Source organism: Miscanthus floridulus, chromosome 16 (genome assembly GCF_019320115.1).
Source record: "Miscanthus floridulus cultivar M001 chromosome 16, ASM1932011v1, whole genome shotgun sequence".
Classification (NCBI taxonomy): domain Eukaryota; kingdom Viridiplantae; phylum Streptophyta; class Magnoliopsida; order Poales; family Poaceae; genus Miscanthus; species Miscanthus floridulus.
This window is the reverse complement of record NC_089595.1, coordinates 70398803-70414199: the sequence shown is the minus strand read 5'-3', so window position 1 is coordinate 70414199 and position 15397 is coordinate 70398803. Positions and strand designations below refer to the sequence as shown.

Below are 15397 nucleotides of genomic sequence, written 5' to 3'. Positions count from 1 at the left end.
ATTTTTACAGCCCACATGTGTTCCGTCGACACACAATGACAAAGAAACAAAATTGGTCGATAGCTGCCAGCAAATCAACACAGTCGGCAAACATAAATCATATTTCTGCATTCCATCACTTTCTAGAACCAAATATCACCATACAGCAACCCATATTTCAGTCTCGAAAACCATACATTAATTAATAATAGCAATCCGGAGATAAAGGTAACATGTAACATACATAGTTCGTACGGAAGTACTGAAGTTTATCATATGCAAAATAAAATAATAAGGTGCCACGTCCATGTCAGGTAGGTTGCACATGCACTCCAAAATCCATCAGGTCGCAATGGACTCCAAATCTTCAGAAACCATCATCTACAAAGAAAGAAATAGTGATTAGATGAAAAACATTACTTAGTGCAATTGGAAAGGTTGAACTGGCACATGTGTTTTTCAAAAAAACTAATCTGTTCTTTGTAAACAAACATACTAGGATGACTTAGCTATATTTGCACACTAAACCAAATCAGATTGAAGATATGTACCTAATTATTTTGCCTATATGTATTCCCAAAGTTTTGCCAAATATGATCAATCAAATCAGATTGAAGTTGTCTATACGCTTGGCGATCATGTAAGGTAGTATTTCTGTTAAGTACATCTTCCATCTCAGGGTTTTCTCCATGAGAGATTGTAGCTTCTTGAACAGTATATGTGATGGCTTCCTCATTCAAATCAATTGGACCCTGCTCTATATCCTTCTCATCTTCAATTATCATGTTGTGGAGAATTATACAAGTAAGCATGATATTCTCCAGATCTCCTTGGTCATATAGACGAGCTGGTCGACGCAAAATACAAAAGCGAGACTACAAAATGCCAAAGGCGCATTCAACATCCTTCATTGCCCCTTCTTCTCAGCAAAAAGTTTATGTTTATCATATTGTGGTTTACGTACAGACTTCACGAAAACAGGCCACTCTAGATATATGCCGTCTACTAAGTAATAACCAATATTATGTTATCTATCATTGATAGAGTACTGCACCTGAGGAGCTTCTCCTCTCAGCTGCTCGACAAACAAATGTGATTGGTTAAGCACGTTGATATCGTTGTTCAATCCGGCAACACCAAAGAAGGCGTGCCATATCCAACGATCGTGCGAAGCAACTGCCTCTAGAATGATTGTAGGAACACCGTGATCACCGCGGGTATACATACCCTTCCGTGCATAAGGACATTTTTCCCAGTGCCAATGCATACAGTCAACACTCCCTAGCATGCCAGGGAACCCACGACGCTCACCAATCTCCATTAAGCGCTCAACATCTTGTACTGTTGGTCGCCTCAAATACTCCGTCCCAAATTTTGCCATCACTCCCTCCACAAATAACTTCAAACACTCTACTGCAGTGCTTTCACCAATCTTAATATACTCATCAAGCTGGTCTGCTAGGCTTCCATTTGCTAACTGCCTTATTGCAGCAGTGAACTTTTGAATTGGAGATAGCCCAGGGCGATTAGCAGCATCTACTCTTAAGGTGAAAAAGGGAGACCACTCACCTAGGGCATGGACAATGCGCAGAAACAAGAACCTTCTCATCCTAAACCTTCTACAAAAGATAGTAGAATTGTAGATAGGATTCTCCATGAAATAGTCATCCATAAGCCGTTGATTGGCTTCTTCTCGAGGCCTTGCCACATACCTCCTTGGACCACTACTGCGTCTCCTCCCTTCTTCTAGTGCTTCAATATCATTCTTCAATTCTACAACCATCTCATCTTGCAGGTCTTCTAATACTTCTTGCTCGGCTTCAAATTCTTCAAATGTGTACAACTCTTCTTGAGGTTCAGCATCACTCGGTGGTTGGTTAGACATTAGGAGTACGAAGAGAGAAGAACTACAGAAAGAGGAGTATGTATACCCGCTAGATGCACATATATATGCAGGGAAGCAGGCAGTGTTCACACCAAGAGGCAGTGGGCAGTGTTCACACTAATAATTTTCAGCTTTCACACCAAGAGGGTAGTACTGGACGTGCAGGACGTTCAGCATGGCATGATGGGTTTCAGTTTCACACAAATAATGGTCAGTTTTCACACTAATAATGCTCAAGTAATTGTCACTACAAGCATTTAGCAAATACCTTAATTATCTGTAGCAAATAAGGCCAACCTCATACTCTCTAGTGCTTTCTCCCTCTCAGCCAAAGCATGAGCATTCATATTAGTTGTTGGTGCTAACAGAAGCTCTCTGTAAGTGTCTAGCATTTTACACTTGAGTTGCTTCTTTGCTGCCTTATCAGTCAACCTAGCAGCTTCTACCTTACTTTTTGCCATAATTTGCTGCGTCTCTGCCATCTTTTCATGGTCCTTTCTAGCCAATGTGCTTACTTCAATGAACTTGTGTAGCTTGTCACTAATAGCAGAAAAAGCTTCAGGTGTCTTCTTTTTCCCATAGAGCTCGGCCTTAGCCTTCTTATGTCCAATAGGACGAATCTTAGGATTATCTTCCAAATTCACCACTTCAGACGGCGAATCAGCTGCACTCTTGTTCTTCTCTTTTTCCTGTTCCTTTTTCACATATGCAGACCACTTCCTTTCATTCCGCACAACCTTCCAAAAGTGCTTCAGTGTAAAATCTTTATCATTATGTTCACCAGCATACATCTTCTCAGCAATTTCCATCAATTGATCATCGCTCACACCACTTCTGTAGACTTTGGTGGTTCTATTCCAGCAACCATGGAAATCCATTACTGGTTTCTTAACACGGTCCCAGCGGATCTTCAGTTGATTCCGGTTTCTCCTACGGCAAACCTCTATGTTTTTATTGTATTCTTCAGTAACATCCGCCCAATATTGATCTGCCTTCCTATCGGTTACATCAACTGGGTCCTTTGAGTTACGCAGCCAAGCAGAAGCCTACATTCACAAAACAACACCTCAAAGTTTATAACCAAGCAGATTGTTCAAGTTGTTCACAAACTAAGAAAGGATGCTTACCAATCTAACGTCTTCAGGTTTCGTCCAGTTCAATCGCCTCTCAGTCCTCTCGTCTTCGTTGGTTTCATTCGCATCAATATTGATTGTTTCTTTGTCTTGTGCATTGCTTTCTAGGGTTCTTTTCAAACTTGGAGCAGTTGGAGAAATTGTAGTTCTACTTGTTGTATTTCCAACTAAATGGAAATTCTCTGGACTACCATTTGACTGGAGAAAATTGGTAAACCCACCTGGTGGGTACATCCTAAAAAATAAAAAAGATGTTCAATGAGCATTCATCGGATCATATAGAAAAAGCATTTTCTACCATAAATACTTGTAGTAACAGTATGAACCAGCACAATTGCCTCGATCAAAATTGGAACACTAAAACTGATAAGAACACATACCCTTCATTGGAGCCCATCGGAGAGGAATTTGTCCACCACGTTGGAAATCCGGCTGCTTGAAGGCTTGGAAGTGGTGGAGATGCTGCTGCAGTCACGCGAGAGGGATTACCGGCGGCCGAACTGGATCCATCATCAGGGGCGACGGGAGCACCGACTACCGAATCAGATCGGGTAGCGAGGGCGGCAGGAGCACCCCTGCCCTGCCCTGTCCTGCCTTCCCCTGCCCTGCCTTGCCTGGAGCTTGACGATGGCAGCCGGAGAAGATTCATGCTTGTAGATTGGGGGCTGGATGATTCTAGGTCTTGGAGGCCAGGCTATTTGAGGCCAGGGGAGCGCGCGGGGGAGATCCAGGCGAGCGCGCGGGGGAAAGGGCGACGCAGTGGCGGGAGAAGCGCGGGGAAGGGAGGGAAGGGCGAGCGCGCGCGGGAAATCGAAGGCCGGAGCGAGGGGAGGGCGAGCGCACGCGCCATCGGCGCGAGGGGGCGGCGGCGCATGGGATCCGGGTGCAGGGCGCTCGACGCTAGTCGTTTCTTCCCAACGGGGTTTTCGTAGTTTCTAGGTGCATCGTTGCTAGCGTCGAAGTCGTTCCCTACTGAAGAAATGGTTTCTTCATTTTTCTCTCTCTCTTCATTAATTTTCATGCCACATCAGCAAAATGCTGATTTGTCCAAGTAATTAATGAAGATAGAAACTACCGTAAATATATCATTGTGACTGCCCTTATGAGTCTCTAAACAATCATAATGATGGGCACGACACTCGAATAGTTTTAACCTAATGTAGAGGTTCTATATTGGCTCCTCACGGTAGATAGATTTTTTTAAGATAATGAAACAAATTTTTAGCCTCTACCATCCGGAGATGATACACAGCTAGGCGTCAACCACAAAACATGCGGGGAATTAAAAAAGCAAGCAGGGAATTAAAAAGCAACAAAGTTTAAGCCCATCAGAAGCGTGCGACCAAACGGGAACTAATAGCTACGCTTCAATTCGATTCCGGAAGCACCGATGAAGAGTAGTTTCCTTTTTTTTTAAAAAGGCTTCAGGCCCACAAAGAAAACGAAAAAGATTTTCAGAAAAAAAATGAAAGAGATGTAAACTAATGTCGGTGGTGCTGGATATTCGAAAAGAAAAGCTTGTCGGTGCTGGTGACGTTGGGCCAAGTGATATATTGGACCCTGATATCTATAGTTCTATATAAGATGGCTGTTGGCAGTGGTTTGTTTCATCGAAGCAATTACAAGCAGAGTTTTTGGAGAGACGTGTAAGCATAGCCACAAGGAACAGTAGCCTCTTGAACACGCACGGGGAGGGTTCGAGAACAGAGAGAATGGCAAGGCAGAGTGCAGCCTCCATGTTGGCTACGGCGGCATTGCTTCTCGGGGTCTTCGCCAACATCGCTCCAAGTATATATATTTTCCCCCTTTCCTTACTGTATTAACTGTGTTTCAGGATATGTTTGTGCTTGCAGCTAGAAAGTCGAAAACGGATTTTTGGGGAATGTAAAAGCTTGACAGTAACTTTAATACAAAAATAAGATTATTACTGTTAGAGTAATGTCATGTTAAAGTAATGTTAGCGCCTTTTGGCAGGGTTTTGGCTTCTTAAAAACAATAAAGCTAGAAGAAATCATATTTTTTTATGGCTTCAACATCTTGCCAAACACAACGGCTTGGGTTTCACTAATTTTACCTTGGTTTTGGCTTCCAAAGCCGTTCTCGTATGTGCTTGTTTAGTAAAGCTTTTGATTAAGTCGGTGAAGGAGCCACAATAGTATTAGAGTAATGTTAGTGTCTTTTTGGTTGTACTATTTAGTGGTGTTAGAGTATGTCATGCTAAAGAAGAAGCTATAAAAAACCATGCTAAATAGTGTTAGAGTAATGTTTAGTATAATGTTAGAGTAATGTTAGTAATATAGTATCAAAGAAGAAGCTATAAAAAAACCATGCTAAAGAGGATCTTAGACACGCGAGCTAGCTAGGTATATTGGTTTTTCAGCTATGATGAGAAAAAAGCTAGCTATTGGCCGTTAGCCTTATTCGTGCTCTAGCTAACGGCTTTGGCCATCCATATCGATCATAGATGGACTAGCCGACGGTCGGGGACGTTTCCTCTGTTTGGGCCTCTCGCATGTGGCCCCTCTCTCACTCTCTGCTCGTGCAGCAGCTGACAGTAAAATATAATCAGTTGCTTGTAACGTCGACTGTTGCGAAGATTGCAGATAGATAGATAGATAGATAGATAGATAGATAGATAGATAGATAGATAGATAGATTGAGAGAGAGATAGGGAAGTTAAATGTCTTCTCGATGTAGAGATAAGAAGCGAGATGGGAAAGATAGATTGCGAGATAGCCGGGGAAGTTAAATTTCAGTTACACACAGCGGACAGCGATACTCGCTGCCTCTGTTGTTTCATGCACAGGTTTCCTTTTCCATTAATTTCTTCACAATTTTTACTGTGGTTATTAATAATTTGACTGAAGGAGTGCGTACGTACGTATGTGTGCAGCGTGGTGGAGTCCATCGGGGTGTCCTACGGTATGAGCGGCCGACAACCTGCCGCCGGCGAGCAGCGTCATTGGCATGTACAAGGACAAGGCATCATCCGCTGATGCGGATCTACGCCCAGACCAGGCGCGCTCCAGGCCTTGGGCGGCACGGGCATCCGCGTCGTGGTCGGTGCGCCCAACGACGTGCTGTCCCTCCTCCCGCCAGCCCGCCGCGGCCGCGTCGTGGGTCCGCAAAACATCCAGGCGTACCCGAAGTCTCCTTCCGCTGCGTCTGCGTGGGCAACGAGGTGGCCGGTGGCGCGGCGCAGAACCTGGTCCCGGCCATGGAGAACGTCCCGCGCCGCGCTGGCCGCCGCCGGGCTGGACGGCATCAGGTCACCACTCCGTGGTCGCAGGCCATCCTCGGCGGGTACAAGCCGCCCCCCTCCGCGGCCGAGTTCACCGACGAGGCGCAGGGGGTTCATGGGCCCCGTCCCTCGGACTTCCTGGCGCGCACCGGCTGCGCCTCTCAGTGCGAGCGTATACCCCTACTTCACCTACGCCACCAAACCCTGTCAGGCCATGGACCTCAGCTACGCGCTCTTCACCGCGCCCGGGCACCGTCCTCAAGGACGCGCAACTACGAGTACCAAGAACCTCTTTCGACGCCCACCGTCGCACTCCTTCTACGTGGCGATGGGCAACCACGGTGGCTCCGGCGTGACCCTTTGTGGTGTCGGAGAGCGGGTGGCCGTCCGCCGGCGGGCGGTCGCGGCGTCGCCCGAGAATTCGGCCATCTACAACCAGAATCTCATCAACCACGTCGGCCGGGGAACACCCGCGCCACCCGGGCGCCATCGAGACGATCCTCTTCTCCATGTTCAACGAGAACCTCAAAGGACAGCGGCGTGGAGCAGAACTGGGGGCTCTTCTACCCCAACATGCAACGCGTCTACCCCTCAGCTTCAACTGAAGCTAGCTCGTCCACGTCCACGTACTCTACCGACCGGCCACCGTATCGTATATCCGTACGTCAATAAGTATTAACCGTATGCGTCCCAGGCTCCCAGCAGGTGATTATGTATTGTACTCCTACAAAGGGATTGCTTCGCGACCACTGGGAGGTGTCCGAATGCTACTCTCAGATGAGTATGCCATGCATGAAGATTCTTATACGTCGAGAGACCACGCATGGTCAACGACGTGTGAAGTGTGATTAATAATTTTCTTCGATTTTTTAGTGTTTTCATTGAAATTGAATTTGGAAATCAGAAAAGCCTACCATTCAAGAATTAACAGTCAACGGCAAGAGGATCACGGCTTGACAGCTAGCTGTGCATAACATCCTGAAACTTTGAACCTAAATATCAAAATTCAAAAACCTAATTTCAAGAACTCTCTAGTCAATCCATCTCTCCCTCTTCTCTATTTTTAGCTTGAATGGCTAGCAATGCATATATACTATCGTGCTCCTTGCATGCATATATATATACTATCGTGCCGGACGTAATTTGCATTAGGTAGATTTTTCTTTCTTTTGTTCATCATGCATCCTCTTGAATTGTTGACAGACCGTCGTCGTCATCAATCATCGCAGGGTACGGTGTGGAACCAGGTCTCACCTTCAGACTGTAGCAAGCAACAATGAACCCCTCTTGAATTGTTCTGAATTGTTTCCAACATTATATACAGGATATCTAGTAACATGCACTACCAAGGTGATAACGGTTCTGATTTTATTGGCATAATATGTTTTTTAATGAATCGTAGTTCAATGGAGGCTGTTAACCCGCGACGTGTCAAGCGTCATCTACCTCAGCTCGCGCCCGAACTCCTCCCCCGCCCCTTTATCCCTCCCCCGACCCCTCCCTCGCCATTATGTCCCACCCTCCTCGTCGTCCTCAGCCCCCCGCCATGGTGCGGGTGGGAGTTCGGTGGAGCTCCGTAGTGCCCGCCTTCTTTCCCTGCCCTCCTCTCGCGATGGTGACCTTCCTCTGGCCATGGCGATCCCGCCCTTCATAGATCGGCCGCCAGGGGCCTCTAAGCCTCTCGTCGTCGTCCCCACTGTCTGGTCCAGGCCTGCCTCCCCCCCCCCCCCCCCCACCCCCCCCCCGAACCCCCTTGTAATGCCCGCTGGTGAGGAGATCTAGTACCCTAGCCGCCGCCACAATCTTTTTCCTCCGTCCCCGGTAGCCCGCCACGGCCGCCCTCTTCTTCCAACTGCTAAGCTTTTTTTCTATACATTCCTCCACCTTCTTTCCCAATCTTTGTTATTTAACTTGCAATAAATTATTGGAACGCCAAGGGTAACGAAAGGATAAGAGCCTAGCTTGCAACCAAAAATATTTGAGTAAATATATATATATACTATTTTTTGCATCTCCGAAGCAAAAGATTTCACTCTTATGGATGTTAATTTTTAGACCTGATAATTATATTGTCTAAAAGAGTATAGAAGCATCTTCATGTTCTTTGCTTGTTCAATATCATGATCTAAAAATAACACTATGTCATCCGCGTATTGCAAGATAGATAACCCATCCTGTACCAAATTAAGTATTACCCCTTTTATTTGTCCATCCTCTTTCACTTAGGCAATAATAATGGCCAACATATTTGCAACTATATTAAATAGTATGGGAGAAGGTGGATCATCTTGCCTAAGACCTTTCTTTGTTTGAATATAAGGACCTAAATGGTCATTTACCTTGACCCCCACATTTCCTCCTTGGACGAAGGTTTGGATCCAACTACACCAAATTTGAGAAAAAAACTTTCATTCAAAGAGTTTGTTGTATGAGCATCTCCAAGAGTTCCCAATAAAGCTTCCCACTCAAGGATTTTTAGTAAAAATAGAAAAAAAAATCCATTTTTAACTGTTCCCAATCCCACCTCCCAATCTTTTCGTGTTTGGAAAAATATACGGATCGCATGGATATATCCGTGCGTGTCAGACGCGCATATCCACCGGCCAATCTAAAGGTGTAAGGACGTGAGAAAGAATAAAGAGTAGGAAAGAGTTATTGATTCAAATGTATAAGAGAAAAAGAATATATAGAAGTGGTTAGAATAATTTACAAATAGTATAGGATTCCTGATGTAAAATTGTCTTCTATATTTTAGAAGTTGAATTATTAGAAACTGTTTGAGATAGTCTTATTTATTTCTTTCAATAATTTTTGGCGAGTTGGAAAACTCTATAGTTTTGAGAAGAAATTGTTGGAACTCTTGGAGATGCTCTGTGGCCACTTTCATAAAATTTTGAAACCAACATTCAACAAACACATTGTTCCAAAATTTAACCTATGGAGTGGAAGAACACCTCAGATTGGTCTTTGATATGTGTTTGTGGATCAACATTGTGCTCTACAGTTGTTGGAAGGTCACTGATACACGAACGAGTCTCTCTGCCCTCGTGGTCCAAGTGCCTGTGGTTTTGCTTCAGTGGGCATTGGTCTGAATATTCTTCTTTTGTTGTACCTTGTTGCATGTAGGGACTGATCAATGGTCCGGACACTTGGAAGGAGTCCGACTCACGCTCACGCTGCTGCTCAAGGATAGTGCTGTCCCCAGGCTGTAGATCAGGCAGCCCGGCGCGTGGGTCCCTTTCGCGCCGATGTTGGGAGCACCAGTAGCTAGAAGCGGCAACAGCTGCCTGATTGAAGGTGCAGGACTGCAGTTTCTGTAGATCGTGTCAAGGCCTCACCTCTACCAGAGGTACAGGATTGAAATCGCTGCAGTTTCTTTATTTTTCATCTCTATCGCATGACTCTGAAACTGCTACTTGGACTACCATCTTGTATTTCATGTGAAAAAAATATTTCAACCTAAATTTTGTATGAAAATTTCCATTTGCTGTAATTGGACAGCATTTTGTATTTCCAATCTGCTGAAATTGGACTAAGCATTCTGCGTTAACATGTGCGTCTCACATGTCTGAGACTACTACTTGAACAACTGTCTTAAAACCCAAAACTGAATGCCTGGTTATTTTTTTCAGTAGAGGAAAACATAACAGCACATCTGCATCATCTTAGCATGTCTCAATTTTTCATGGTGAGTATGCTTCAGTTCCAACAAGGTTTGAGTTATTTTTGTTCATAACAGTTTGGCATGTTTGGATATCTCTATTACTATTATAACACATATAGTCCCCTTCTGCACTTTCATTTTTATAACAATTATAACAAAGATTAATTACCATGCAAATAGGAATCAATTGTCAGTTTGTTTAGCACACTAACCATCAAGGTTGCAAATAGGAATCAATTGTCACTTTCATTGTATGTTTGTCATTGGTGGTGCTACATAGACATGATAAAATAATGCGTTCATTTCTTGGTGGTGCTACATAGACATGATAAAATAATGCGTTCATTTCCACCATCAGCCATTTCAATTCTACTCCATGGTCTCCTGTTTGATGACATGTAATTCAAAGTGCTTAGTGACAATGTAAACTAATAAGAATGATCACAGTTAAGTAGCAGTAGTTCAGCTACTATAGCGTACATTCTGAGTATCTATTTCTTGACCTTATGTCTCTTGTACTGACATGGTTGCTGCATCAAATTATTTCTATCACTGTAAAAGTTGTTATTTCCCTAACAGATGTAATTTTGACCTCCACATGCAGCACCATGGCCACTAGTTACATAAAAAACATGAAATGTTACGGCTTTCCAATGGTGTATCTGCATGAACTAACTCTTCTTTGGTTTCTCTGACAATGGAGATAGTGAAAGAACAAAAGAGGTTCAAGCTTGACAATGGAAGAGGCTGATTAATTTGCATCAGGAACGATCTTGAGTCCCACTGGAATGAAGATAGTGCAAGAAATTAATGTTTTGTATACCTTTTTGGCTTGAAATGTGATATATTTACAGAGGTTATCTTATGATGTGGTGGTCTTTAGAAGAAAGGAAATAAATGTACAGAATCACAATGAGCAAACAGATCAATCAGTTGGTGAGAGCTGTGTGCATCACAATTGTCTGGAAGTAACACGGCCTCTGATGAATGGTTCGATGTCGCCTTCCAGGACTGAGTTCAAATCTGATAACTGGATACCTGTATTGAGATCATGGACCAATTTCTGAGGTCCAAATGTGTATCTTCGTGTTTCAGAGTTGCACTTATCCTCTATAGCTTGTCTGTTGATCAGTTTTATGTCCGATACTCTCAATTCTCTAGCTACTAGAAGGAGCTTTGCTTTCAACCTACTTGTGGCTTTTAGCTTGTTTGCAAAGTAGCTTCTCTCACCTGTTGATAGGATGCCTCGTTAAATTCCAGTCACAATCACAGTAGCATACCAGTTCACATTTGCGTAAGCAATGTTTGTTCAGTACCTGAACTTTCAGCAGTGACTCCACTTGGTAAGTGTTGAACCCTAACAGCAGCTCCGTTTCTTCTGTCTCGCTTCTTATGTACAGAAGGTGAGGGAGAGCTCTCTATATCACCGTCATCCAAGTGAAGATCAACTGGTCTATCCAAGAACAGGGGAATTATGTCGACTCTAGCTGATAAGGCCTGCAAGCTTTGGTACATATCGGGTTAGCCAACCTGATACACATAGCAGCATATGGAAAAAGATCATTGATAGAATCAAAAGTAACGTATGAGGTTTAGCATTGAAATACTAAATCAGAAAGCATTACCTCACAATCTACTCTATCCAAAGTAGTTCTATTTGCGGTTGGTCTATGCATATTAGTCAACACTTTTGAGCTTAAACTCTGAACATGTGAGGCTCAAGCATTACTTTCTTTGACTTGAGCAATCTATTTATATCGCCAAAGGGTGCCTAGTCCAAGCGGTTAGGTGGCTCGGCGGCACTCCTCAGGTCCTGAGTTCGACTCCCCTTCGGAGCGAATTTCAGGCTGAGGTTAAAAAAATCCCCTCGCCCGTCCCCAGGTGCCAAAGCGCAGTTTGGCCCCGGCCCGGTTCTCACAGGGTTACGGTACCATTGCGTCAGGCTAGGGGCGGGGGTTCGGGGGTTTTCTCGATCTGTGTGAGAAGATCTTCTTCTTAAAGGGAAAAACCCGGGGGCCGTCATACCCCCCGCAGGTCGAGTTTTATTGGCTAATATATCTTGTAGAGCAGCAGCAGCTTACTGCTGTATGACATTACATGTATAGTTTGTCATGTATATTAATCTAAATTTGGCACTAAACAATTCCTGATGAATTCTGATAAAAATTAACAAATTACGACAGAAAGCATAATCACCTGATCAATGTCAGAATTTTCAAGGGAGGAGTATATCATTTGATGCATTCCTTTTTCTCCAGAAAGGGTGCCAAACATGTACTCTGATTCAATCTCCATTGCTGCAGATTGGATATGGCCACTCGTTGAAAATATCTTCTCAATCAATCCAACCTTGTAACCTTGCTTCCGTGCCCAACTTGTATACATGCCAAAGACCTTCTCTGCCCACAGCTGCAGCGAACAAATATCAACATTTTTGTGAGTAAAAAAATATCATAGTTAGCCATTTCAACCGTATATATCAAAACTTCAAAAAGTTGATATGACCACATTCAGAGTAAAATACCAACTCCCATCTAGCAGTATGAGAGTATGAATCACTATAGGCTATTAGCATCACAACAACAACAACAACAAAGCTTTAAGTCCCAAACAAGTTGGGGTAGGCTAGAGTTGAAACCCAGCAGAAGCGATCAAGGTTCAGGCACATGAATAGCTGTTTTCCAAGCACTCCTATCTAAGGCTAAGTCTTTGGGTATATTCCATCCTTTCAAGTCTCCTGTTATTGCCTCTACCCAAGTCAACTTCGGTCTTCCTCTGCCTCTCTTCACGTTATTATCCTGGCTTAGGATTCCACTACGCACCGGTGCCTCTGGAGGTCTCCGTTGGACATGTCCAAACCATCTCAACCGTTACTATCCTGGCTTAGGATTCCACTATAGGCTATTAGCATATTTGAAAGAAATTTCATGAATTAACTGACCATTCAGTACCTTTATTTTTTACATGGACTTGAGCAGAATACTAGTTAATGACAAATTCATAAAGGCAAAAAGGGCAGTAAGGTTATCTATTCAAATAGAAAGGTGAAATTGTAACTAAAGCTACATCAGTATTTCTTATACTATTATTCTATTATCATTACCTTTAGCCATACACATATAGAATGCAACTACAGTTAACTTACCCTCAGAAGTAACACCGTTAGATACTGCAGTAACAATAATGCACGCTCCCTCCTTGTCATATGGACCCTTAAGAAGCTTGTACATCTGGTAGCGATCTAGATACTCACTAGCATCTACTGAAGATTTGTAAGCTTGCTTAAATAGCTCACCATTATGGCATCCATCTCTGATAGTTGACTAATCAACTTCGCCTCTTCAGCCTGCACAGTATATCTAATGGTCACCAGCCAGAAAACACAAGTGCCAATTCAAATTGTAGTTTCTGTGGACAAAATAAAGACAAAAAGAAAGTCAAAACTGTATATTTGCATATTTTAGTGAAGGGAAGTGACAGAGTACACATGGTTTAGCTTATCTTCTGAAGCCTGTTCACATGCATGAAGCATCACACTATAAAAAGCATATTTGTTTCTGGAAATCCTGAGAACAAAAACTGTTTGTTGAACTCATATTACTAAGCACCTTGAAGCGAAGATCTTTTAGATGGTCGACCACCCTGATAGCATCTGCCAGAGCAGAGAGCGTCTCATGTGACTTAGCTGGATTATCCCACAAGTTACGCTTCCGCAATACTTCTTCCTGTTTAATTCTCTGTGCTTCCTCCAACTCCAAAGCACTGGAAGCGGTTGTTTCAACCCGCACAACTGCATCTTCAATCCTCTTTTTCAAGTAGTACAGACCTTCAAACAACAAGCAAACAGTTTATTTAGGAATTTGTGCTTTTGGGTTTAAATACAAGGAACAGTACTTTGTTAAGCTTGGCTCAGTGCAGTGTTTCCCAACCACTGTACTTTGATGCAAAAAGACAATTTTGCGTTCTATATTCAGACTGCTATTTATTATGGAATCAGATGAAGATGAACAAATAAACTTTGTGCCACGAAATCAAACTTTTGGATTGTCTGTGAGTTAAGTGGCCAAGAGCTACTTTTGGTCAAGCAAGAACCGTGTCAGACAATCTCTTGACCAACCAAATTAGCCAGTGGTGGACCCAGCCGAAAAATTCAGGTAGGGCGGGCTGCCACTTATATCTACCAAATGTCACCGATATTTCGGTTTAGCCATGAATGTATACCATATTTATATTGCTATATCATATAACAATTCTAATTTAGTCAGTAATTCAACAATAGGAGTTAAACTTGTATTCGTAAAACCAATATTGACAAACTGAGGTGGAGTTTGATACACAGCAATGGTTTTGGATTTGCAATTAGGACTAACAATAACTTCAAATGTGTATCAAGAATAGCATGTTCACGACTAAATTGGCATTCAGCAAAACATTCGGAACAAGAATTTGAAAGATTGCTGGACTAGCAATTGTGGGCTTTCAATCAAAATCATCAAGTATAAGGGAAAAGGTAGCTGCGATTTGCAGGTACACTGCTTCATGTCTGCACGATATCTGCTAAACAAGCCAAACAAATTAAATACGCTCGACTTACAGTTACAGCAAGCTCAATCAGTAGCAAACTTTCTTCCTTGTTGCCCTTGCGTTATCATACACAAATTTGAGCATTATTAAACTGCGCACAGCCGCTGCACCGCGGCGGGCCTGGGAGTGGGGCGCAGTCGGAGGGGAGCCGCTGCTGGCCGGCTGCCGCTGCCCGCTGGCGGCGCGCACCACGCAGGCAGCCACCACGTAGGAGAGGGAGGGCAGCAGAGGGATCCGGGAGGGGAAGCACCAGGAGGCCGACGTCAGAGCTGGTACGCTGGCACGGCGACCGGCGAGGGCGAGCCGTGGCCGCCGAGCGCCGGAGCGTACACGCCTTGGAGCGCCGCCGCCGAGTGTGGGTACTGAGGTGCGCTGCACGACTGCTGGCTGCCGGCTACGGTGGTGTGCTCTGCTTGCCAAAAGGGCCTACATAATTGGTGGGCCTCCGGCCCATAGACGCCCCAACTCCCTATCGCGAAGTCTCCCCTGCACGCAAGTCATCTTCCACCTCCGCGCGGCCGCTCGGAAACGCCACTTCGCCAGTCGGGGCTCCATGGCGATGCCACCGGAGGTAAGGGGTTCCGGCCAGAGCGGCCGCCTACCTCGCCGTATAGGTCGGTCCGCCTATGAAATTAGCTATTTTGCTACCTTCTCCTTTCTCAGTTCGTCCAATTGACCCCGCATTGTACACTAGGCATCACTAATTTCAACGACTTCTTCCGCAACCTCCCAGGGATGCGCATAAAGCTGCGAGTGGCGGACGTACCGAGTTTCTTATAGGAGGCAGCGCCATCACCGCCGCGCCCATCCGCCGGGAGGGCGGCGGCGCGGACGGCGAGGCGGCCCGTGTGGAGGCCGGATGCAGACGCTCGTGCGCACGCTGCCGGCGAGGTGTCCGCTGCCATTCCAAC

At 44.5% G+C, this 15397-nt stretch overlaps 1 protein-coding gene and 3 pseudogenes across 1 annotated transcript; 1 reads left to right on the top strand and 3 right to left on the bottom strand.

The window, feature by feature from the left end:
• Window positions 1–321: 321 nt before the first annotated feature.
• On the bottom strand, window positions 322–1864 carry LOC136510808 (uncharacterized; annotated as a pseudogene).
• A 117-nt stretch (window positions 1865–1981) lies between these two features.
• Window positions 1982–3646, bottom strand: LOC136510807 (glutathione S-transferase T3-like). The gene is made up of 4 exons (XM_066505139.1): window positions 3378–3646; window positions 2992–3232; window positions 2162–2910; window positions 1982–2111 (listed from the first exon to the last, which is right to left on the bottom strand). The coding sequence occupies exons 1-4, from the start codon at window positions 3644–3646 to the stop codon at window positions 1982–1984; spliced, it is 1389 nt and encodes a 462-aa protein (XP_066361236.1).
• Window positions 3647–5708: 2062 nt separating this feature from the next.
• Window positions 5709–6910, top strand: LOC136510806 (lichenase-2-like; annotated as a pseudogene).
• Window positions 6911–10699: 3789 nt separating this feature from the next.
• On the bottom strand, window positions 10700–15397 carry LOC136513119 (peptide chain release factor PrfB3, chloroplastic-like; annotated as a pseudogene).

What these genes read in the sequence shown, in the direction of transcription:
- LOC136510807 (XM_066505139.1), bottom strand. Translation starts at nt 3,646, where the DNA reads ATGAATCTTCTCCGGCTGCCATCGTCAAGCTCCAGGCAAGGCAGGGCA. An exon ending in CCGATGGGCTCCAATGAAGG is followed by an intron (nt 3,233 to 3,377) that starts GTATGTGTTCTT and finishes TTTATTTTTTAG; the next exon opens with GATGTACCCACCAGGTGGGT. An exon ending in AAAGCACTAGAGAGTATGAG is followed by an intron (nt 2,112 to 2,161) that starts GTTGGCCTTATT and finishes AAATGCTTGTAG; the next exon opens with TGACAATTACTTGAGCATTA.